This window comes from Helicoverpa armigera, chromosome 19 (assembly GCF_030705265.1).
Source record: "Helicoverpa armigera isolate CAAS_96S chromosome 19, ASM3070526v1, whole genome shotgun sequence".
Classification (NCBI taxonomy): domain Eukaryota; kingdom Metazoa; phylum Arthropoda; class Insecta; order Lepidoptera; family Noctuidae; genus Helicoverpa; species Helicoverpa armigera.
The window spans coordinates 47,104-70,015 of NC_087138.1; the positions used below are offsets into that span (position 1 = coordinate 47,104).

Sequence of the window (22,912 nt, forward strand, 5' to 3'; positions counted from 1 at the left end):
GATCACAACATTTTTTTATGCTGGCAAGGTGTTAGAAAGAGACAAACAGCCTCCGTTCGAACTATCCCTCTCGGCTCGGATTTGCCTCTGTGTATTATGCAACCAATTTAGTACCTTATTGCGTTAGAATAGAGTTCATTTTCGTAAATATATATTTTGAGCGTGCGCAATCTTGTTTAGTAATATTATATCTATGTCTGTGATACGGAATGACTGTCAAATTTAATAGGAAGTCACTGTCAGTCAAGTGTTGAATGTCAACAATGTCAACTATTTTCATCGTCGTAGATTGCCGAGCTGATGGTTGAAGTGATGAAAGTCGGAAAAATAATTGAAGAATAACTTGCATTAGATTCCAGTACACCATATTTTGAAGTTTTGGGAAAGTTCAGCGCAGCACTTCTTCACTGCTATTGATGCAGATATCTATTTGAAGATACAACTGTATTGAATCGATAGTAGTTAAAGTAAAACATCTCAAAATTCCTCCTGCCTCAGCGACTCAGGGATCCTCTCTCCGCACTGCTGATTGGTACGTACCATCCGCGATTACCTGCCATGACTGGGTGTACGAGAGATTGCGTTACTTACTGTGCAGACTCAAATATTTATTATATCGCCGGTCAATTCACGGCATGAATTTCCTAGTCATTTATTAGTTCATGGCTTCGTGAAACAGTCTATTCTACTTATATAGCTTTTAGTGAGTTTCAGTTATCACCGATACCTATATTTTTATCCCCATAATTATAAAGTAATTCATTTTTTGCCATGTTCCATAGTCAACTAGGAACCTTCATAGTCACGCCATGTCTGTCTATCCGTCCATCCGCGGATAATCTCAATGATCATTAGCACTTGAAAGCTTAAATTTACTATCAACATGTATATCAATCATGCTAACAAAGTGCTACAATAAATGGGGTAAGTTTATAAGGGAACACGTATAGTGTTAATTCCATTATTTGTTCTGTATTTTGTTGAAATATATGAAACGAAGAATAACCATATAGAAATACTAGTGCTTCTCAGCTGCATAACAATACACTGGATGCAAACCCCAATGCATTTGGAAAAGGCAGATAGCTAAGTAGATAATGATGAAACTTTGTGGATTAAACAGAGTATAAACTATTCAGACCCCCATCCTTCCCCACCACTTCTGATACTTGGTAGGAAGATGCCACTATTGATGTAAATCAGGGTGGGGCAACACCCTAAAATAATGTGTACCTTACTAGCAAATTACCTGCATACTTCAGTTAAGTTAGATGTATATCAGATTTTTTCATAATTTTGATGTTTTATGAGTCATGGTGGCCTAGTGGGTAATGAACCAACCTCTCGAGTATGAGTGTGTGGGTTTGACTCTGTGTCAGTCAAGTATGGCTGCAACTTTCCTAAGTTTGTATGTTTTTTCTTAGTATATCTTTACACCAATGACTGTATTTCAAAGGGCAAGTTAAACTGTAGGTCCCGGCTGTCATTGAGCGTCATTGGCAGTTGTTAAGGGTAGTCAGAAGCCAGTAAGTCTGACCGAGGGGTATTGGTTTGCACAGGTGACTGGGTTGAGGAGGTAAGATAGGCAGTCTTTCCTTGTAAAACACTGGTTCTCAGCTGCATCTGATTAGACTGAAAACCGATCCCAACATAGTTGGGAACAGGCCTGGAAGATGATGATGAGGTTATGGATAAAAATTGAAATAAGGGATTATCTTTTTCATTATTTTCCTAGCTGATGCCTAGATGGCACTGATCTTGGTGGGTGACTGCGAGGAACGGAGCGTCATATCTAATGTAAGGCAACATACTTGTCATCAGCAATAAAAAAATTGAAAATAATGAATTAGAGCGAAAACAAGTCAGTCAGGGTATTATCCTAATGTCCTGAGAGATTTTGAAAACAATCAGTCTTGGGAACAATTTTTCTTTTTTTAATTCTCATAAAGAAAACCTTACAAAAGTTGTATTTTTGTAGGATTTTACAAATACGGTTAAATAACAAACTTAGACCAGATTTTTTTTTTAACTTTTTAATGAATCAAGTTCAAAATAGCCTTCATTGATAGTTTATCTAAAATCTACATTTGAGTTCGTATTTTTTATTTAAAGTTATGGTTCAAGAGTTAGAGGGATGGGGGACATTGTTTTCAACTTACGGAGCGATTATTTCCCCCTAAATCTAATATAATACTATTAAAAACCGGCCAAGCGCGAGTCGTATCCGCGCACGAAGGGTTCCGTACCGATTTTTAAAACGGACAAAAAGAAACTCGTTTGTTCTATGAGAGCCCCCCAAAGTACTTCTTTAATTCTAGTTTTCAGTATTTGTTCTAGCGGCAACAATAGTACATCATCTGTGAAAATCTCAGCTCTCTAACTATCACGGTTCATGAGATACAGCCTAGTGACAGACGAACGGACGGACGGAAGGACGAAGGAGCGAAAACAATAGGGTCCCATTTTACCCTTTGGGTACGGAACCCTATAAAATGATCTTCGTAAACCCCTATTCATTTTTAAATTTTCTTCTTGTATGTATTCTGTGTGTTACTGTTAAATAAATAAATAAGGTTTCACCAAATCTAAAATAAGAAAATGTTTTTATTTAAAATAGGCCTTTGCACGGTTCCAAATAGTTGGTCTCATGGAGAAGAGCCAGCAGGAAACTCCATAGATGTGAATACTGTAGTAGATGTGAACTTGTGTATTGTTGTGCGGCAGGCGGTCGGAGATGCTGGCGGCGTGCGAGGCGGGCGAGGTGTTCGCCCTGCTGGAGGGCGGCGCGGGCGGAGCGCGCGACGCCGCCGACGCGCTGGCCGCGCTCTACGCCGCCGTGCGCGAGCCCTGGCTCACCCGCGCCCTGCTCGCCTACCACGCGCGCACCGCCTCCGCGCGGGCGCTCGACCTGCTCGCGCGAGCCCCCGACCTGCACGCGCGGCACCTGCTCGACGCGCTGCAGGACCAGCTCGGCGCCGACCGCGCCGCCCGCGCACACGCCCTCGCCGCGCTCGCGCCGCTCGTGGCGCGCCGCCCGCCCTGGCTGCACCGCCTGCCCGCGCACCCGCTAGCACGCGCCCTGCTGCGCGCCGCGCGACACGAGCGCGACGCGCTGCCGCTGCTGCACGCGCTGCTGGCGCTGGCGGCGCTGCTGCCCGCCGCGCCCGCGCTCGCCACCGCGCACCCCGCCGAGCTGGCCGAGGCGCTGCTGCGCCCCGCCGCGCTCGAGCCCGCGCCGCCCGCCACGCGCGCGCACCTGCAGCTCGCGCAGCTGGCGCTCTTCCACGCGCTCTACGCCACGCACCCCTGCACGCTGCTGGAGGCGCTGCGCGCGCAGGCCGCCGAGCTGTCCGCCGGCGCCGCGCGCGACGCCTGGGAGCGCGGCGTCACCGTGCTGGCCGAGTCCGTGCGCCTGCACCCCGCGCTCGTCACCGGCAGCCGCCTGCGCGAGGCCGACCCCGCGCGCTGGGCGCGCAGCGAGCCGCACGACGTGCTGGCCGACTGCCGCCGCCTGTCGCTGCACGCGCGCGCCGAGGACTCCGCGCCGTCGCCGCTGCCCGCGCCGCCGTGCCGGCTGCGCCGGCCGCCGCCCCGAGCCGGCGCCGGGGTCGGCGCGCACGCCGCGCGCTCGGCCGGCGGGCTGCGGCCCGGCGCCGAGCCCTGGTTCCCGCTGAGCGACCGCTGCGGCGCCGACTCCGCGCCGCACACGCCGCTGCCGAGCGAGGCGGACGCGGCCGAGCCGCCCGAGGCGGCGGTGGAGGCCACGCCGGAGAACACGCCGGCGCGGGAGACGCGCGCACAGTTCCGCTTCCGGGCGAGTCGGGCGCCGTGCGCGCCATCGGGCGGCGCTCGCGGCCCGCGTCGCCGCCGCGCAAGGAGACGTCCCCGTGGCGCCGGGCGAGGCGTACGCGGCGCGACTGGCGCGCGTGGCGCAGGAGCGGCGCGCGGCGGACTCGCCCGTGCTGTTCGCGCGCCGCCGCCGGCCGGCGCCGTGGCGCGGCCCGAGCCCGCGTGCCGGGCGCCGCGCTGGCGCTGGAGCCGCTCAACGGCGAGGACCGTGAGGTGCTGGAGCTGACGTCGCGCGCGGACGCCGAGTGGGAGGGCGGCGCGGGCTCCGGGCGGGCGCGCGTGCGGTGCGGGACCCGCGCGCGGGGCCCCGCGGGCCGGCGGCGGCGCGCGGGCCCCAGGCGCGCGGCGTCGTGCGAGGGCCGGCTGGCGGGCGGCGCGCGGGTGTCGGTGGCGGTGCAGACGGTGGACACGTGGCCGGAGCCCTACGAGTTCATCATCGCGGACTACTTGCGCGCGATCCCCGACGACTCGCGCCGCTCGGTGAGTCGACACACTCTCGCCGGTAGTTGTCAATAGTTAGTTGTATCTGATCCGTGCGACAACTACAATCAGCGGCGGCCCTAGCCATTGCGAGGCTACGTGCGGCAGGTCTATGCGAGGCCCTTTGTCCTACGTGAAAAGTCTGTGTTGCGAGCTAGGAGTTATTTTCTTGTTCATAAAAGGACTTACAAGCGGCGCTACCTTCTGTTTGGCAAAAAAGGATGGAAAAAAAAGATTTGGAAAATAAAGCACCCGCGAGCGAAGCGAGCGCAAAAAATTTTGAGCTTTGGGTCACTAAAGCACCTATACATGTATAGTAAACAACAGTGTAAGGTGAAGTCGCGAGCGCAGCGAGCGCGAAAATTTTTGAGTTTTGGGACATAAAAGTACTCTAATCATGTTAGAAAGAACGGTACTGACAAGTGAACAGCCGCAAGCGTAGCGAACGCGAATTTTTTTTAATTGTTTGTTTAAGGACTCTCAAATTAAACTCCGAATTAAGCACAAATAAAAAGAATCCGTGACTGGATCGAGAGCCAGTTGTTTTTGTTACTTTGGTGTTCCAACTTTTTGTTAAATTGAGAACTCAAAAAGTTAACGGAGAATGAATTATAGATATATAATTTAATTATAATTTTTTATATTAGTGTGGGTTGCAGCGCGAGGCCCCCCCAAGCGCGAGGCCCCCCCAAGCGCGAGGCCCTGTGCGAAGGCACAGTTCGCACACCCCTAGGGCCGCCACTGACTACAATGGAGCATTTATTCAACGCAGTCTATACTCTGATTGCTAGTTGCTGCTCGCTAGTTCTTTCTTCACTTCATACTAAAAAAGGGACCCAATAAATTACTTCTTCTAAGACTTACTGGCTTCTGACTACCCGTAACGACTGCCAAGGATGTTCAATGACAAAAAAGAATAGTTATTGATAGCCAAAGATGTTTATTTTGTAACCGATTGTACGGTCACAGTCGTCATAGTAGGCACGGCGTCATATTTTGCTGACGTTCGAAGTGTTTTTTGCAGCCAAGTTTGAATAAACCAATTTTGGTTTTGATTATGAGTACATAGGCTCAATACTCTATTACACGAGCACTCTGCGCAGTAGCTAGACTAACCCCAACCCCCTGCGCAGTGCGGCGAGTCCAGCCAGCCCAGCGAGCGCCTCGACGCCTACATGGCGGAGCTGTACGCCGGCCGCGCCAGACCCACCGCCGACCTCAGCGAGCAGCTCGCGCTCGCGCACGCGCAGCTCATGTACGAGCGCTGGCGCCGCGACGCGCACGCCGAGCGCAACCGCCGCCTGCTCGGCCGCTGTCGCCAGGTGCGCGCGCTCGAGCTGCACAACGCCGCGCTCGCCGACCGCGCGCGCGCCGCCGCCCGCGAGCGCGACGAGCTGCGAGCCCGGCCCCCCGCCGCCGCGCCGCGCCGCCCGCGCCCGCCGCGCTCGACGCGCAGCTCGCCGCCGAGCGCGCGCGCGCCACCGCGCCGAGCGCTGCGCGAGGCCGAGGCGCTGCGGGCGCTGGACGCGGCTGAGCTGCAGCGCGCGGCGAGTCCTTCGAGGCGGCGCGCCACGAGCGCGCCGCGCTGGCGGCCGAGCGCCGCGCCGAGCAGTGCGGCGCGAGCTGCTGGTGCTGGCGGAGCGCGAGCGCGCCTGGCGCGGCGGCGCGGCCCGGCGCCGGCGCCCGAGGACCGCGCGCTGCGGGCGGCGCTGGCGCGCGGAGGCGGAGGCGGAGGCGAGGCGGCGCGCGCGGACGCGGCGACGGCGCGGGCGCACGAGCTGGAGGCGGCGCTGGCGGCGCGCGACGCGACGGTGGCGGAGCTGAAGCGCGCGGCGCGGCTGGCGGCGGAGGAGGGCGCGGCGCGGCTGCGGGCGACGCGCGACAAGTACGCGGCGCTGCTGCGCGTGCTGCGCGCGACGGAGGCGCGGCAGCTGGAGCGGCTGGCGAGCGCGGAGCTGGCGCCCGAGGCCGAGCGCAGCTAGGGGCCGCGGGGCGCGGGGGGACTCGCTGGACAGTGCGCGTGACGGACAGTGCGGCGCCGGGGGGCGCGGGGGCGGCGTCGGGAGTGATGTGGCTCGCGGGGAGCGGTCGGTTCATCATTATGTGTATCGCATCGATGTAACGCTTTTTCATATTTAGTTTTCATATGTAATGGTCGATTATTGATTATATCTTCATGTAAACTAACTGGGTATCAATAAAAATCAAGTTTTCGTTCAAATTAGTCTTTATCTTTATCATTAAAATCCACGAGCGGATATCGCATAATAATACGTCATACATAGTATATTTGGTACAAAATTCACAACAAAGTATAATATAAATAGTTAAAATATCAACAAACTCTTATTTACAATGTACAAAATATACAAATACGTACAAAAGAATCAACAACATAAGCCTAAGATATGGTGAGTCAGGGCAGCGGCTCGACGTAGTTCTCGGGCACCAGCCCCGTCTTGCCGTTGAGCGTGCCGCGCAGCCAGCCCGGCTCGCCCGACGCCGACACGTTCGTGATGATCTGGTTGGGCTCGAAGGACAGCTCGCCCTCGCTCTCGCCCAGACACGCGTACAGCGTGCGCACGCGCCAGGCGACGCCCCGCGCCGGCAGCGGCGACGCGCCCGGCGACGACACCGACTCCGCCGACGAGCTGCTGGAGCGGCCCGGCCGCGCCATCTGCGCCAGCAGCGTCGCGTGCTGCGGCGAGTAGCGCGGCGCCAGCACGCGCTCGCACAGCTGCACGCACACGTCCGCGCGCTCGCCCGCGCCCGCACTCGCCATCGCCGTCGGCGACGTCCTGCAACACAACCACCAGCAGTTAGCACCGACACACTACCCGCACTCCACCTCATTCGATACACCCAAGAAGAGAAGAAAGGAGCAACCGAGTGGCTAGTTTGCGATGCATTTGTTTGCAGATACTATCACATCACGGACATTCGAACTGCGCATACTTGTAGAAAGGTCACAAAAACTTCATGCACAAACATTTTCTTTTGCACTTTTTTTCCAATATCTAAAGAAAGGCATGGGTCCTCTCACAACTGTTTTCCACAATAATTAATCTTTACGTTAACTTGGTTCGTACAAATAAGCCTGATCGACGATCGATGACAATAGTTGATCAAAAATAAGATCGGCGACTTGACAGTGAATCGATGAGCAAAGAACGTAAAGAGACACCAACCCGGCAATGACGAACCCGGATAGGCAGATGATCATGGTGCAGAGAGCGATCAGCGCGGTAGTGCAGCGAGCGGCGCCGGCGCTGCAGTGCGCGGCGGCCGGCGCGCGCGCGCTATATACGCGCCCGGCAGGTGCCCGCACACCTGCCGCCCCCCGCCCCGCCCCACCCCACCCCTACGCTGCTGGGACTCGGTCTACAGTGTAGCCTTGTAAAGACCATCTTTGTCTAAATGATCTACCTAGGTTTTTGATGCTAATTAACTCAAAACGACTAATACTAGGTATATCGACCTAAATGTGTTCCAATTATTATAAAGACGTATGCATGTATCGTATCGCTACCGCGGCCTTTCACTAGGCACATTTTATATACTTCACAAAACGCGAGAGATAGGTACAATTATACAGTAAACGTGAAGTCACTCCGTATTTTGATGAAAACTGAATTTTGAGGTGTCAGGTGTAGCAAAGTATGTAGTTGAATATAGATATGATTGCAAGCGCTGTGTTGGCGCGGAGGCGGCGCGGCGCAGGTGGCAGGTGAACATTCCGCGCACGCGCAGCTGCCGCCCGCATTCTTATCTCTCGTAAGGATTCGCGCACCTGGCGCCCCCCGCCCCGCGCCGCGCACCTCCTCCCGGCCAATAACTAACAAGTCCCAACAGGGGCCCGATTCTCCTAATTTTACTTAAGCGACATACGATTGACGTTCGACTCGATTCGACTGAGATCCAATCCCGACTCGATTACGATTGGAGCATATGTGGCATTCCGCTATTTTTTCTTTGAAATAAATGTTTTTATCCTTTTCTGTCATTCAATAATGAATCATTTTGTCTGCAAATGATTTACGATTGCAAAATTATTGTACAGCAAACTACCGGATAGACCAAAATCACCAAAATAGCAGACCAATCGCACACCAATCAAATGTCAATCGAATAGATTGTAGCAGAATGCCCGATATGGTTAAAACTGCTATTGCGATCATATTGCGATTCGATTTCTATTCGATTTTACATTTTTAACTTAGGAGAATCGGGCCCCAGAACGGTGTCGGGTCAATCATCCAGTATTGGCTATGTGCAAAGCGAGTAGTGCCGTCAGATAACGACCGCAGCGCACAACACGGCAGAAATTAGAAACAAATGCGGATGTTTCAAACCCGGTTTTTATTATAATATTCATTTTACAGTAAAACTATTGAATAAATTGCACTTAAATAATGTCAACAATACTATTTTAATCTTTGGTTTTATTTATATTAACAAAGAAATTTATAATGTTTACATGGTTATTATTTGACAGCTTCCGCAAATGTTGTAAACGCTACGCGTCGCCACCGTCGCGCACATAGTCAATACTAACTCCCTATTGTAACGATACTTAGTATTAAGATGAAGTTAAGTTTCACTAACTTACTCAAAAATGAGGCTCTCAATTCGGATATCTTTGTTTTCTATTTTCGAAATTCCGAAAGAGAAACACGCAGTAATAGTCGGAGCGCCTTCCTTTCAATAACGAGAGAACGGGTTCGATTCCAGTACCAATGTACTTTTTCTTAAGTATATCGATGCTGTGTTTCGAGTGACATAATCGTTGCGGAAACCCTGGACTACTTGAGCTTGGTATATAATGTGGAGACGACTATAAATGTCGTGAAGATATTGTTGAGTAGTAGCTAGTGGACCGGTAAGCTCAGCACTACGCGCGTGACAGCTGCTCGCGTCGGGCCGCGCATCTGCCGCGCACAACTCCACAACAAAAAATCTTTTCACCCCGAAGACACTCGTCTTGAATACGATGTCTATTATGTATCATTATTTACAGCTTTCATGTAAGTGCAGTAACTTGTAAATAACCGACAATAGTTTATTTTCGGGACAACTCTCCTATATTCAGCAACTATACTCGTATGTTTAAAAAATGTAATTTTGATGCTTGTACCGGTGGCATGTGATCCACGTTACTCTTTGTATCTAGCGAAAAAAAAACATTTTCTACACCTACATAATTATATATTCTGCTTCAATGCTTGAGGTATGTCTTGTGGCAAATTTAATTTCATTAATTTTAGTATTTTTTTTAATTAAATGAATTGAATACAGTAACACTGCAGTATTGCATTATTCGTGTCACTCACATAACAGGCTGTGCTCAATACAAATAGGTTTTACGAACCAAAGGGATCGTTGTGGATATAAAGGAGAGCACACAGGTGTGCACCGCGGCGCGGATGTGCGAGGCGCGGGGAAGCGGGATAATAAGACGCGGTAGTTTTTGTAAGGAACAGCTGTGTCGGGCAGGCTCCGCGCGCGACTGATGTCTGTCAGGTATGCGCAGTCGGCTTATTGCCATATACTCCAAACCATTGTTCTCTGTTACAATATAGCATAATTTTTTCTACTTGGGTTCATAAGTTTGCGAAAAAAGTACATAATATTAAATTGCTCCAAATTGGCTCCAAAAGAATTTGTGATTCGTCAACAAGATAAAAAGCCTTTGACTTTGTTAAAAGGTATTTTGTCATAAAATATGTTAAAAAAAACCAACAAGTTGCACCCGGAGAGCGCTGGCAGAAGTAAAAAGTGGAATGAATAAATAATCTTACAAGAATTGCTTTAATTAGCGGTATAACAGTACTATAATTGTGTGCTAAAATACAATTATTTTATTGCGCTATCGTTCAAAAACATGACACGATGATGATTACGATCATTTAACAAAATACCACCACGGACACGGAACGTCCATCGAACGTTTTGCGGAGTGTTTCAAATCCGTCGTTCACGTGACCCGCCGGGTGTTTATATTTTTTTTACAAAAAGTGCACAGCGCCGCTAAACCACTTTTCACTTCGAAAATACGCCGACTATTCATTCAGTTTTGGACACCACTCAAGGCAGTTTTCAACGTCAATTATATTATACATTGTAGAACAGTCTGATAAATAATACACCTCTATAAAAGTGTGGTAAGCAAGGTCGTTTGCTTACCACATATATAAATAAAGCCGATAATTGTAATGATAAATGTTTAGATACGTTTTTGAATACAATTACGAAAGAAAAACTGCAGTCGATTTGTGATAATACTTTTATTTATTAACCTTATTATCAAATAAACGATTATAACGTAATGCTCCTATATAATTTTTTATGGCGTCTGTACTTAACATTTTTGGAGCTCGGGGGAAGGATTTTAGTTTCCTTAAAGAATAGTAAAAATACTACTCTTTAAATAGTATTTTGCGCTTTGTTGCGTTGGGAAGGAATGCGTGGAGCGGGTGGGAATGAACCGTGCGGTCGGCGGAGGCAAATCGCGACTCGCATATGCAGAGCAGAGGGCAGCAGACGCTACTGTGACTGTGCTCATTTGTCGACTATGCTCATTTACAATAATCTATTTATTGAAATTACCGGAACTTAACGTACGCCTACAAGGTACTAAGGACATGAGATCCCGTCACAAGGGTTTATTGCCACAGAAACACAATCAGTGTCAGGTAGCGGCGACGCGAGGAGAGCGCGCGAGCCCGACACACTTCACAAAGGATTTTTTTCTGTAGGAGCCGTTAACCTTGAATTAGTTAATCACTACATCTGTCTGTCTGTTCCTATGTATGCCAAAATCTTTTAAACCACGCAACGGATTTTGAAGCGTTTTTTTTAAATAGATAGTTTAGTGAAGAGGAAGGTTTACAATGTACATATTATAACGCATGCATAATACTATTTGGTTCGCTTACATTAAAAATGCCGACTGAAGACCACGAGATAAATCCAAACTATTTAAAATATAGGTGCTGCAGTATTGTGCACCATAAAAAAGGTCAAGTCCGCGATGTGTCGCTTCGGATAACAAACAATAAACATTTTTATCATTTACATTTTTCCCGTAAAATGTAAATGATTCACGAAGTGATTATTAATAATTACCTTTAATACATTGTTTATACAGATCAAATATAGATCAATATACCTACAGTGTAATCTATACTAATATTATAAAGCTGAAGTTTGTTTGTTTGTTTGAACGCGCTAATCTCAGGAACTACAGGTCCGATTTGAAAAATTCTTTCAGTGTTAGATAGCCCATTTATCGAGGAAGGTACTTTTTATCCCGGAACGGGAAGTAGTTCCCACGGGATACGGGTGAAACCGCTGGCAGAAGCTAGTTTGATATAATATTTCCGAAGGATATTACAGATGTACAATGCAGGGACATAGCGGAGCCGGCCCAGCTGGAGGTGCTAAGTAGGTTACGTAGTACAGGATTAGCTTAAAACTATGTTTTATATCGGCGGATTTCAATAAGCTATCTCTGTGCCAATTTGATTACTAGAGATAGTAATGTCGAAACTCGTGGGAGTAGCGGCTCAAGAGAGGCGCCCCGTCTCCGTCCGGCGCCTCTTGAGCCGCGATGCTCGGCAGCATCAAGGGGTGACAGAAACGGAATGACAACACGCCTTGTATCTAGATTAATCCTCAGAAAAACAAAAAATTCGCGGGCGCTGAATCACTCGCGCTGTCTAAGCCGCTCTAGTTACTCTCTTTATATGTACAGTCATGGAATTTAAAAAGAATTCCGCATTTTTATTACTAAGTTTTGTTCTGTTTTATGACTTCACAAGTGAAGTCTGTTATTTATTAGTTATTGTGGAATTCGGACGTGTTACTCGATGTGTACTCGTAACGGTCCAGAAGATATGTTATGACAAATAAATGATCTATGTATCTATCTATAACAATTAATTCATTGAAAAAACAAAATTAATATATAAACGGCACATCTTTTAATACGTGAAAAAATATGAAAAAATACATTGAAATTAAGGAAAAACAATATCATATGACATTTGACTGTCAAATGAGTGCAGCGTCCAGCATGTAGGTACAACGACATGTCCTACTGTACTGTATCGCTCTACTAGGTACCTATGTCCCAACACATGTTTAGTGCTTACACATTCAAACATATACAAACTTTATCGAAAAATACCATCTTGAAACAGAGCGAGATCTCTACATCTAAACTCATTTCTATTAACAAACGAGTACCCGCTGAAGATTTTCACTAGTTTTCTATTAGTTCACGTTAATAACATAAAGTGCACACTACCGCTGTATACATGGTGTCATTTTTTCTTCCTTTAGTAGTTGTAGGTTGTTTACGTAAATATAACATCAACGATATGCTGTTTGAAAGTCGTTGTTTATTGAATGTTCAACTATCACACAAAAATTTAAATCATAAAATAATTATTTTATTTTGTTTTTAGTAATGTTATTTTAAGTAAAAATTTTAAGTAATTTTTAGTAAGAATATGACTTAACAAATTAAAAGCAAGAACGTCGGCTCTGGCCCTGCCTTGACTTCGAAATTGTGCGAGACATATACTCACTACTAACTTGTAAAAGAAAATTGACTATAATTATTCGTGAATACTCATTGACTAATCTTATTTCTATCCAAACGCGAATGGTCATTGCAGAACGTTTTTCTATCACTGAATCACAGTGATGACAAAAGTTGCGAGTTGCAGTTTTGTACAACATAAGTTCGAAAAACTAGCCTATTACATAGTGTATTAGGAAATACAATAACTGTGCAGTTGCGCGATATCATTACACAATATAAACAAGTCCTATCGAAGTACAAAAGGGGGCTTTTTACTTCCATTGTAATGTTATTGACTTCAGCTGTACTGTGATTACAATGACGTGCATGTGCAGGCGAGCGGGGGAGCACGGGGCGCGGGCGGCGGGGCGGGCTCCGAGCAGCACAACAGTAGCACACGTGTACAACAGTGAACATGACGTGGAGGAGTGCGAGTCAGAAGTGCGTGTACCTGAGCGGCTGCAGGTGGGGCGGCTGGTGGGGCGGCTGGTGGGGCGCGTGGGGCGGCGGCGCCAGGTCGTCGGGCAGCTCCAGCAGCGTCTCCACGAGCACGTTGTAGAACTTGAGCTCGAGGATGGAGGCGACGGTCTCGCGCTCGGCGCGCAGCAGCGTGGGCCCGAAGCACACCGCCAGGTTCGACGCAGACATCAGGTTCTTGTCGCTGCGCGCCGCCACCCTGCACAGTACACTCTACTTAGTCTGCTATACCTACAGTCATTTCAAACTGAAACATATAATGCTGCGGGAATTCGTAAGACGAAGCTCTCGAGGTCGTAACAAGCAATACGCACGGATGAAGTATATAAGTGCAAAAAGAATTTTCACGTCTGTTTACGTCGAGATAAATTGCCTACTCAAATATAGGTCCCTACAGTCTGGCTTACAGATGATGTCTTATACTATGGAACATGTGCGTTGCGTGTGTCTTTATGAGAGGTTTTCTTTTTGAGAATTAAAAAATATTTTCCAAGGGCTAGTTTGATGGGGTTGTACCTACTGTGTTGCTTGGCCCTAGCCAAAACAAAGCCAGCTAGCAGCTAAAAGCATTAGAAAAAGAAAATCCGTGATTCGCGACTGAGTTGAGAGTAGGTGTGTGTCGGAGTACGTACTTGCGCAGATGTCGCAGCACGAGCGTCAGCATCTCCCGGTTGTGCGGCGGCAGCGCCCGCACCAGCGCCGCCACGCCCGCCGCCCGCTCCCCGCGCCTCTCGCACTCTGCAACACGTGCGGGGTGAGTCCACAGCACAGCGACACACACAGCACACACAACACACACACACACGTACTGGCCACGGCGAGGAACTGCGCGTGCAGCGCGCGCGTGAGCAGCGGGTCGGGCAGCGCGCGCAGGTAGCTCTTGAGCGCCGAGGTGAGCGTCTTGGTCTCCCAGTGCAGCGGGTCGTCCAGCGGCGGCAGGCGGCGGCCGGGCGCGGCGCAGGCCACGAGGCGCGCCACCTTGCTGGCCACGCCCGCCACGCGGTACAGGCCCTGCTCCTCCAGGCCGCGCGCCTCGATGGCGGCCAGCACGCGCCGCACGAAGGCGAAGCCCGCGTCGTCCAGCGCGGCGGGCGCGGGCGGCGGCGCGGGCGGCGCGGCGCGGGCGCCCGGCTCGCGCAGCGCCGCCAGCCAGGCGGCGCGGTCGCGCTCGCCCAGCGCCTGCAGCACCAGCGCGGGCCGCTCGCGCTCGTCGGGCACGCACTCCCAGCAGAAGCGGCGCTCCACGGGCTCGGCGCAGGCGCGCGCGCCGCACACCGCCAGCGCCTCCGTGCCGCCCGACGTCTTCACGTTCATCTGGTTGTACGGCGTCAGCGACAGCTGCCGCGACGCCTTCTCGTACGTGCAGTACTGCTTGCTCCACGTCGTCGTGCCGAACGCCTCTGCACAAACCCATCGCATACATTGCAAAGTTCAGCCTCACGCAGGCATCGCACGACACATTAGTGGATGAAGCTTGGAGACACTCACTTTTCTCCATGAGGAAGAGGTATCCGGCGCGCGAGTCGGCTCCGCCCGGCTCGTCGGCCGCCTGCTCCTCCTTGTGCTGCAACAGAGCGGGGTGAGGCTGCGGCTCGCGGGCCAGCGCGGCGCACGCACACACACTTACCATCTGGCGCACCTCCATCATCTTCTTCATGAGCGACTCGGTCTGCTTGCTCATCTCCTCGAAGTTGGTCCGCGTCTGCAAGCGGCGCGCGGTTAGTAAGCCACACAGTCACACAGTCACACGAGCAGGCACACACACACACACACGGCACAGACACACAGCACACACACGGCACACACTCACCCGCTGGATGCGCAGCTGCAAGTCCTTGACGCGCGGCTCGGCGTCGGCGTGCACGTCGTGCGCGGTGTGGTGGAAGGTCCACCAGCCGAACACGAAGCCCAGCAGCGTCTCCACCAGCTCGAACTTCTTGCGCTCCTGCACCGCCTGCAGCTGGAACACGTACTCCAGCGACGCCTGGCAGAAGTCGCGCTCCGCCATGTCCATCGCCGCGTCCGCCTGTACAACGCACACTGTACTGCACACGACTGCACACTCCAAAACACTTCATTATAGAGGTATAGGTACTAAAAGGATTGTTTGTTTCTTTACTCGAACGCTCAAATCTCAAGATTACTATTAGGTAACCTATTTTTCAAAAGGCTACATGTAACACTGGTGCGCAGAGTAGTTCCTACAAATAAAATAAAATGATGCACGCTGGCGGAAACTAGTATGTACATACATAGATATGACTGCTAGAAGAAGATGGATTAGGGAAGTCACTTTATACATTTATAAATATGTGGCATGGCATGGCTAAATGTTAACCCACCAGACGGGACAAAAACTTTTGATGTGGGCGAGATCAGTTCGTGAAGTCCTCTGTGGGGAGTGTGTTCGTATGTGCTCCACTGCGGCGAATGTGAAACACTTTGGGGTCGGTTTGGAGTAAAGCGCGGTGGGCGAGGTTACCTCCTGGAAGACGGCCTCCGGCTTCTTGGTGGAGAGCGAGAGCGTGCGCTCCTGGCTCTGGCAGAACTTGGCAGTCTTCTTGTCGAACTTCTTCTTGCCCTCCTTGACGGCGCCGATGTGCTCCTTGCGGAAGCGCTCGAGCGGCTGGATGATCTGCTCGTGTGCGCGCCCCAGCTGCAACACAACGCACGACATTGGTGGCTCTGACAACTGTTTGTTACAATTTAGACTAAGTAGCAGTTTATATTGCCACTACAATACTGTTATGGCTGGAAGTAGCGGTAATGCGAAGCAGCCATTGATTGATAACGATTTGTTTACTTATTTATTCTTATTTACTTATTCCTTTATTTCAGGCAACTAGGGCCCATAAAAAAAAATCTTATGTATTTAATCAATCATTTATATTTCTATTACCTAATTATTTGTACATGTAGGTAGGTTTTATTTGCTAATCACATAATACTACACTTAAGAAAATAGCTTTGTATTTTTATTTGATATCAAATACTTTTAGCATTAGAGTGCTACATTACCTACAAGTTGTGCTATTAGCTTAGGGTATATATACCTATTAGTATAGCTACACACAGTGTAATTGTAAGTACCTACTCAGTGTTATCACAAGTTTTATGTATCTTATTTTGTTTAATAAGTAGGTACATGTATGTATCTCGAAGTCTTCATAAAACTATTATTTCCTATTGTATATTTTGTGAATGTTTTTTTCTCAAAAAATAAATTAATTAAACATTGCCACCAATATATAATATATATCATATACATATTTATCTACCTAGTTAATGTTTTTGACGTAGCGATCTCTACGAAACTTGCAATAATGCGAGCCAAAGGTGAACGTTTACAATAAATATACCTAGTGCCTGAAGAAGTGGCTTGCAACACAAACCCCGACATCCCTGCCTCAAGAAGAAGGAGCACATGCCCGGCCACAGACAACGATACAAAACATTTTGTTCATAGAAGAGAATCCCGGGCATTGACCTCTCGCGCAGACCATCTCGTGCTGTTTATTAAGAGAGCGCTGCCCAATACAAGTGGCCTGCGACATAATTCGCTACCTTGTGGCTAAATACAAATTTATTAAACCATATCTCATATTTTAAACATGGATATTAGTGTAGGTACACATATGTTAGCAACCGCAGCCCGCAGCGCAGCGCCGGCTCCTCACCAAAGATACGTCTCTGGCGGGGAGTAGAAACCGTTCACAAATAGTTGGAGCTTCCCCGAGGAGCTTCCGCGTCGTAGGGCGCGTGCTCTACAGTCTCGCAGTGAATGGGAGGCGGCGGGACGTAACGCGCGGCTAATTGTGTCAACGGCCTCATTAGCATGCGGCGCGCGCTGCGGGCCGGCCGCGCGCCGCATGCCGCGCCGCGCTAACGGAATCGAAAGTGATTCCTGAAGGTCGCCCCGGCGTGTTTACCAACAAGGCCGGCAGGACGCGCTCGCCACTAGTTCTCCTTGACATTGGACGGCGTTCACTAAACCCCGATGGCCTAATACATACGTATAGCTTCCGCCCGTCGTTCATCTTACTAACTCTCGGGCCCGGCGGACGAGCCACTCAATATCTTTGCAAAGTTTTCCTTCAAAATATACATAGGTATAAAGCTAGTGCCAAAATTCGAACTATAACAGCACACTAGTCCAGGACTGGCGAACCAATGACAAAATGTTACTCGCAGTTTCAATCGGATCAAGGAGGTACTTATTTTCCACACTCGAAAAAAATAGAGCCTTAAATTAATTATTTAAGATATCTGCACTCTAATGCCAAAAGATTATTTGCAAATTAACGAATCAAAAACAAACAAAAAATACATGTTGTTCTTCTTCATACTATGCCACGAAACTTATACACTAAACTATTTGTTGGTTTTTAGGGATTTAGCACATACCTAAGTCAAAAAGTAGGTGACCTAATCATCTTCCTTGCTTGTTTAAGGGAAAGATAAAACAATAACAATACTACAGAACAGAAGGTTAACGGAAAAGAGGCAGACAACCCAATAGACGGGCCGACGGCATGAGGCAGGTGCCACGGAGTACAGAGCCGTAGCCACAGAGATCCGAATGGAATAGGTTAGAGGAGGTCTTTGCAAACTAGCAAACGGACACACAAAGAGTGAAGAAACACCAAATACGGGAAATCTCTTTGCGTTAGATTTAAGTGATACAAGAGAATTCTTAAGTAATAAATATGTATCACTTAAATCCAAAAAATAAATGAATAAATGTGTTATGAAACGCAAGATCAGAGTAGAGGTGTTGTGTTAGTACTGACCATGCGGTCGCGCTCGTCCTCGATGGTGCGGATGAGCGTGGCGAAGTGGTGCAGCGAGCGGCTGATGACGCGCTCGTCCTCCGTCATGGACGCGCCGATGCACGCGAACTCGAACTGCTCCATGCTGGTGGCCAGCGCCTGCTGCGCCGCGCCCAGCCCTGCAACGCCACACAATACTCGCGACAACATTCATACATACGTCACCTACATAACAACACTCAACAGAATTTACTTTATAATATTACTAGCTTCCGCCAGTTGTAACCCGCGACCTGTGGGAACTACTTCGCTCATCCGGATAAAAGTAGCCTGTAGCCTTATTCGATCATTATGGATTACGACTTACAAAATAATTAATGTTCCTGTAAGAATAAAATTATACATAGACAGGATTAGCTGTTTCAAGCGGTCCGGGTAATGAAAACTCTCTACCCAACTAGGTATTTCCTACCAATTTAAAAACTCTTACAGAGCATTTGTTTACCAGTTGCAGGCTAAGTATGTAAGCTTGTAAGTAGTAGGTGTAGATGTACCTAGATGTAAGGCATCCACAGCCACCTGCCTTGCAGCCAACTAATCAAATCAAGTATGGTCGAGGGGCGGCTGAGTGAGTGGTCACGTCACGTGTGCTGCGCTCAGCGCGACATGGCGCCGCGGAGGTCACTCATTGTCCTACATATTTGTACATCGTAGGTACTACCTTTTAACCTATACCTACACGTAAGCTATAGATTTTACAGTCATCAATTTATTGTCATTAAGTGTAGACGATTTTCGACATGGTTTTATTTATTATTACTTATATTAATTACGTGGCTATCGTACACAGCCGGGCGAGTTGCGGAGTGCGCGCGTGCCTGTTCAAGGACGAGATTAAGAAACGTGCAGATAATGAGTGTATGTAGTGAACTATCGCGATGTGGCGATAGCGTTTCGAGCAAGTTTAGCAAGGTACGCGCGAGACAATCAGTGAGCGAGGTTATCAAGCGCGTCGCACGGAGCGCGCCTGACTCACGCGCCCAGCCCCGCCGCCACGCCACCGCTATAGCCTGCTCAGTTCCGACACTGATATACATATATTACATACCTCCCTTTAACCAGAAAAAATCAAAGGAATTACATAACAAACTTCCAAATAGTCGCAAAAATACCAAAAAAAAATATCTGGTGGGAGCTATGATCCTTGGCAGTTGTTACGGGTAGTCAGAAGCCAGTAAGTCTGATACCAGTTTAACCAAGTGGTATTGGGTTGCCTAGATAACTGGGTTGAGGGGGTCAGATAGGGCAGTCGCTACTTGTAAAGCACACACAGCTACATCCAGTTAGACCGGAAGCCAACCTCAAAACATAGTTGGGAAAAAGGCTCAGAGGATGGATAATGGTAGGTGCTATGAGAAATCAGAATCCAGAGGGTCTGTCAACTAGTCTTACCAAGAGGTTTATAATAAAAAAAAAAAACCTTTTTTTGTTTCTTTGTGTCCTAACAGCTCCAAAACTAGTGAACTGATTTGAAAAATTATTTACCAATAGAAAGCTACACTTTTCCCAAGTAACCTAGTTTGAGGGACATGGCTGTAAAAATATTTAGTACAGTTTTACAACATAACTATATATCTTAGAATTGTGATATTGTAAACCTAGTCTATATCTTTGTGCTTCTTTATGTATCTGTACATTTTTTGTTGAATAAACATATTTTGTTTTATTATTATACTATACTTTGACCCAGTACGGGCAATAGTAACCACAGGATGCAGGTGAAACTGTGTGAAAACAGCTATTAAAATATGTATAGAATGAATATTGCTGACACAGCCTGCCACTGGTGACTCTATTGAGTAATGTGCTGCATCTAACAGAGACTCACTGCCTTCACTGTCCAATATTACATAATAAAATGCATATTATTTGTGTTTGTATAATTCATACATTCTAATCTAATACACATAAATTTTAATAAATGACTGCCTACCAATAAGGTGGGCTAAAATTAATTTAAATTATCCTGTTTAAAATGAGTTTTCCATGATGCAATACAAACAACAAACACGAGTGTAGGCACGGCAGCACATGTGTCTGTGCTGTCACTGACAGTTAAGTGGTGCTAATTAACAACATCATTGACACGGATACCGCCGCTCAGCATGAATCACTGCAGCACAACGCCTGCTGCACACTCACACCTTTAATATTTCATATCATATGTATTTCAATGTGTATGCAGTAATTTGTCAGATTTACACAATTACATATATCTACATCACATACTTTAGAATTTTAGATAACTAATAATGGATATAAGGTTTTGTATTGCTAGCATGTGATCCATTTATGAAATGAATATTTAGTGAGAAGTTCCAGAATATAATATGTGAGCAAATACACATTGATATAATTCAAGAGTAGTGTTCCTCGTATTATGTCAGCAGAGCACAACAGATAGAGCACAATGGCACAGGTAGTGTGTGACAAGGCAAACATTAACAAAACCAGTTGTGCTAGTGATTCACACATGGACGTGCAGCTGTGTTGCATGTGTGTGTGTTTGTTGTTGTGTCACACTCCACAAAGGACTGATTAACTCTTATCAGCCAGACTGCTGCCAGTACTTGCAACTACCAAGGTGCACTCACTAGCCATCCACATACTTTCCTGATAATTCTGTGGACCAACCGCAATTGTATTAATGCCTATGCACATAGCTTCATTAAATAATTCATTACAACATTAAAAAGTTACTAATGTAAATCTTCAGGTACTGAGTACATAAGAGTGAGGATAGCCGCAGCATTCCGCTGTGTGTGTACTAGAGCGGCAGGCGCGACTTACGCTTGGCGGCCTGCACCACATCCTTGACTTCTTTGATGAGGCGCTTGATCTGTTGGCTGGTGCGCTCCAACTCCTTCTCGTGCCTCTGCAGGTTCTCCCGGAACTGCGGGCTGTCCGCGAGGCACTCGGTGAACTCGAGCGGCTGCAGGCCCACGCCCATCGTCACCCACTCGCAGTCTCACTCGCGCTCACAACACCATGCACTTTCACCGCGCGCGATGCGGCGCCAGCATCGCGACCGGCTGTCCCGCACTCGCCACCTCTCGGACGGATTCACTGCGATCAGGCTGAGCTGACCACTACACTCTAACACTACACTATTTAGCAAAACGAATAAAAAACTACGGTATCACAAGAGACTGACGATTGCTGCGTAGCTGTCAAATTGTCAACTAAATGCAATGTTGCCATAACATTTATTTTAATCTTTACTCGAGTGTGTTTTCTTACACCCATATTATAAAATACCATTTAAAGTATATATTTTTTTCATTTATTTATTCTTGAACATATTTATTACATTTTTAAATATTAAATATAAAAATAAAAAACATTTAAAAATATAAAAAATAAGTTGCCACCGATATCGGGCACATGGTCGAAGGTACCGGTGGTTAGGGTCCCAGAGATAGAAACCTCCTCACAATTAGTCACAATACGTGCCGTATCAAGGAGTACTGCCTTCTGAATCAGTCCCTTGATCCAGCCGCCCAACGAGAGCCTCCTGAGGTGTTGGTCGAGGCTCTTGACTATTAAACCATTGGCCGTAACGACAATCGGCACAATAACAGCCGCGTCGAGACTCCACATGGCGACAACCTCGTGCGCTAAGTCGAGATATAAAGTATGTCTCTTCCAGACCTCGGGACTATAGAGTCCCGGATTTTTGGGAGGCGAACGTGGGCCGAAGTGGCCGAAGCCAACACGCTGAAGCCCTTTTGAGACAACTTTAATGAAATGGTGACACAAAACCGACGATTATCCCTGTATACACTATAGAAATGTACCCAAGGACAATCCCCGGTTCTGTGCTAAACTATTGCTAACTATGGATGAAAACTACTTGGGCTATTGTGATGGGATGCTAATGGACTAGGAATGGGGAAACTACGGGAACTATGGCACCTGCCGATGACAATGTATTAAATACATGTTAAAATGGCAGGTGGAGACTCGCCAACTCACTTACTGGGCCCCCGGGAATCAGTCACTGAAAAGCAACAAGAGGGCAACAGGGACATGAGCGGCTGAGAAGGGTGAGGATACCTCGGCGGACTTTAAACGCAGATCACGCGCTCCCTGTGGGTCCAGCATCACCGGCCCACTCGCCACTTACCACGAGGCACCTACCCTCCGAGCAGGACTAACCTTGCTCTAGCGACTCCACTCTGACCGGCCGATGAAGGCAAGCCAAGAGGCGGGAGACCTATCCCCCGTCATGCTTCACTCCGGCAAGCCGGAGATGGGGGACAGTATACTCTCCCTGGAGCACTCGGATATACAGCCCCGCGGGGTCGCTACTCCCCGTCATCCGCCTCAGATGCCCTGCGGGGCATATAAACTATATATTATTATTATTTTGTGATGTATATCCAGTACTCAAAAATTAAAATTAATACTCAATAGTATGATCTCATGGTCCATTCTCAGTTCAAAATAAGAAAACATATTATACTTTCAGACCTACATAATGGCAACACTTTTGTCATATGCCTGAAAAAATGTGTATTAAGGCTCAGCAGATTCATCAATGGTGGCATTAAGGCGAATGCTTCGACTGGAGGCGAGAAATTCAAATATAAAATAGATTATTGATGTTTTTTTTTATTATTTTGATTAAAATGAGACGTGATCTTTGCTGTTATAATACATAGGCACTTATTTTATTTTAAGAAGCAAA

At 48.0% G+C, this 22,912-nt stretch overlaps 2 protein-coding genes across 4 annotated transcripts; one reads left to right on the plus strand and one right to left on the minus strand.

The window, feature by feature from the left end:
- The first annotated feature begins 212 nt into the window (after window positions 1-212).
- On the plus strand, window positions 213-6,550 carry LOC126054810 (hamartin). Its single transcript, XM_049841559.2, is given in 10 exon segments — window positions 213-532; window positions 2,725-3,806; window positions 3,809-3,888; window positions 3,891-3,969; window positions 3,972-4,022; window positions 4,025-4,329; window positions 5,463-5,868; window positions 5,871-5,936; window positions 5,939-5,974; window positions 5,977-6,550. Coding segments are annotated over 9 exon segments (2,430 nt in total). The 5' UTR covers window positions 213-532; window positions 2,725-2,734; the 3' UTR covers window positions 6,312-6,550.
- LOC110380383 (rho GTPase-activating protein Graf) lies at window positions 6,539-21,422 on the minus strand. Of its 3 annotated transcripts, XM_049841560.2 has the most exons (10): window positions 21,013-21,420; window positions 18,184-18,341; window positions 15,876-16,049; window positions 15,204-15,419; window positions 15,021-15,095; window positions 14,882-14,957; window positions 14,203-14,793; window positions 14,026-14,131; window positions 13,368-13,592; window positions 6,539-7,127 (listed from the first exon to the last, which is right to left on the minus strand). In XM_049841560.2, exons 1-10 carry the CDS (start codon window positions 21,170-21,172, stop codon window positions 6,746-6,748), a joined length of 2,163 nt encoding a protein of 720 aa, XP_049697517.2. In that variant the 5' UTR covers window positions 21,173-21,420; the 3' UTR covers window positions 6,539-6,745. The 3 variants fall into 3 exon arrangements, with proteins under 3 accessions (XP_049697517.2, XP_049697518.2, XP_049697519.2); XM_049841561.2 differs by lacking the exon at window positions 18,184-18,341 and having other exon boundaries at window positions 21,013-21,175; XM_049841562.2 differs by lacking the exons at window positions 14,882-14,957; window positions 15,021-15,095; window positions 18,184-18,341 and having other exon boundaries at window positions 21,013-21,422.
- Window positions 21,423-22,912: the final 1,490 nt, after the last annotated feature.

What these genes read in the sequence shown, in the direction of transcription:
- LOC110380383 (XM_049841560.2), bottom strand. Translation starts at nt 21,172, where the DNA reads ATGGGCGTGGGCCTGCAGCCGCTCGAGTTCACCGAGTGCCTCGCGGAC. An exon ending in GCAGTTCCTCGCCGTGGCCA is followed by an intron (nt 14,132 to 14,202) that starts GTACGTGTGTGT and finishes CACGTGTTGCAG; the next exon opens with AGTGCGAGAGGCGCGGGGAG. An exon ending in GTGCTGCGACATCTGCGCAA is followed by an intron (nt 13,593 to 14,025) that starts GTACGTACTCCG and finishes TGTACTGTGCAG; the next exon opens with GGTGGCGGCGCGCAGCGACA.